Source organism: Trichechus manatus, unplaced genomic scaffold, assembly GCF_000243295.1.
Source record: "Trichechus manatus latirostris isolate Lorelei unplaced genomic scaffold, TriManLat1.0 scaffold00161, whole genome shotgun sequence".
NCBI classification, from domain to species: Eukaryota; Metazoa; Chordata; class Mammalia; order Sirenia; family Trichechidae; genus Trichechus; species Trichechus manatus.
The window spans coordinates 5,848,893-5,850,259 of record NW_004444097.1 but is presented as its reverse complement, the minus strand read 5'-3'; the positions used below and the strand labels follow the sequence as shown (position 1 = coordinate 5,850,259).

The 1,367-nt window shown below is 32.1% G+C and overlaps 1 protein-coding gene across 1 annotated transcript in view; it reads right to left on the bottom strand.

Annotated features, from left to right (window-relative positions):
* Positions 1-1,367, bottom strand: part of SLC27A2 (solute carrier family 27 member 2) — a 58,266-nt gene that overhangs the window by 11,891 nt on the left and 45,008 nt on the right. Inside the window, exon 5 of the mRNA XM_023740672.1 lies at positions 392-482. Coding sequence (XP_023596440.1) covers positions 392-482 — 91 coding nt within the window. The remainder of the gene's footprint in view (positions 1-391; positions 483-1,367) is intronic.

Genomic DNA, 1,367 nt, shown 5'->3' with positions numbered 1-1,367 from the left:
GACCACACATTTGTAATTCTTTCAATGCTAATCTTTTACTAAATAATTATTTACATACATAATCAGACAAATGCACAGCACTTTCAGCTTAAAAGTAAAGATCACCTAAAGCTAACTATAGTTTTAAAACCATAATTACATATCCTTTTCTACAAAATGCTTACCTCAAACGCAAGAAGTTGTTCATTGTAATTGAAATTATAATTAGGTTACATGTAGTGGTAAACTGACACCTTTTGGCATTTCTGTAACTATTTATGAGGGCACTAAATAAAGCTCTTTTTTTCAATTCTGATAAATTTACCATGTATTCATTTTAGCAATAGTATCTTAGTCCTTAAAAGCCAAAATAAGAAAAGGCACAGGTTAATTTAACAAAAGTCCACTGTACCTTTGGGAACTTTGATGCAATATCCATTTCCATCTCGGACAGGCTCATCTTTCTCCACATCATATTTAATCAGCTCATAAGTTACAAATTTCTAGCAAAATTAAAATACGTAATTTTGAGTGCAGATTGTCACAATTTTTTTCTTTTTTTTGTTGTATATAAATACATACAATTAGGTACATAAAGTACACCAATCTTAAGTTTACAACTTGATGAATTTTTACATACATATAAACCAAAACCAAACCAGTTGCCATTGAGTTGATTCCGACTCATAGTGACCCTGTAGGACAGAGAACTGCTCCCTATGGTTTCCAAGGCTGTAAATCTTTACGGGAGAAGACTGCCACATCTTTCTTCCACAGAGTGGCTGGTGGGTTTGAACCGCCAACCTTTCAGTTAGCAACTGAGCGCTTAACCACTGTGCCACCAGGGCCACGTAACTACCACCCAGATCCAGATATAAAACAGTTAATTACCCTAAAGAGTGTCTGTGATATTCATGTTGGTGTGTGTATCAGTGGTTTGTTATTTTTTTATTGCTATGCAGTTTTTCCTTATATGAATATACTACAATTTATTTATTTATTCTCCTGTTAATGGGCGTTTGGGTTATTTCTAGTCTGGGATTATTATAAATAAAATTGCTAGGAATATTCTCATACATGTCTTTCAGTGAGCATATCAGAAATGGGTTTTTAAAATCTTGTATAACCTTATATTAATATGATACTTATTTCCAGCGACATGTTCTCATATACATATATACATATATATATTCCCTTGATATTCTGCTGAAAAGATTTGTCTAATTGTGTGAAATATACAGTAATAAAACATTTGCCATTTCTACAGTCTTCACATGTACAGTTCAGTGACATTATGTTCATCATGTTGTTCAACCATCAACATTAATCATACCAAATTTTTCTGTCACCCTTATCTTTAATATATTTAAGGATCAATGGTATAATTA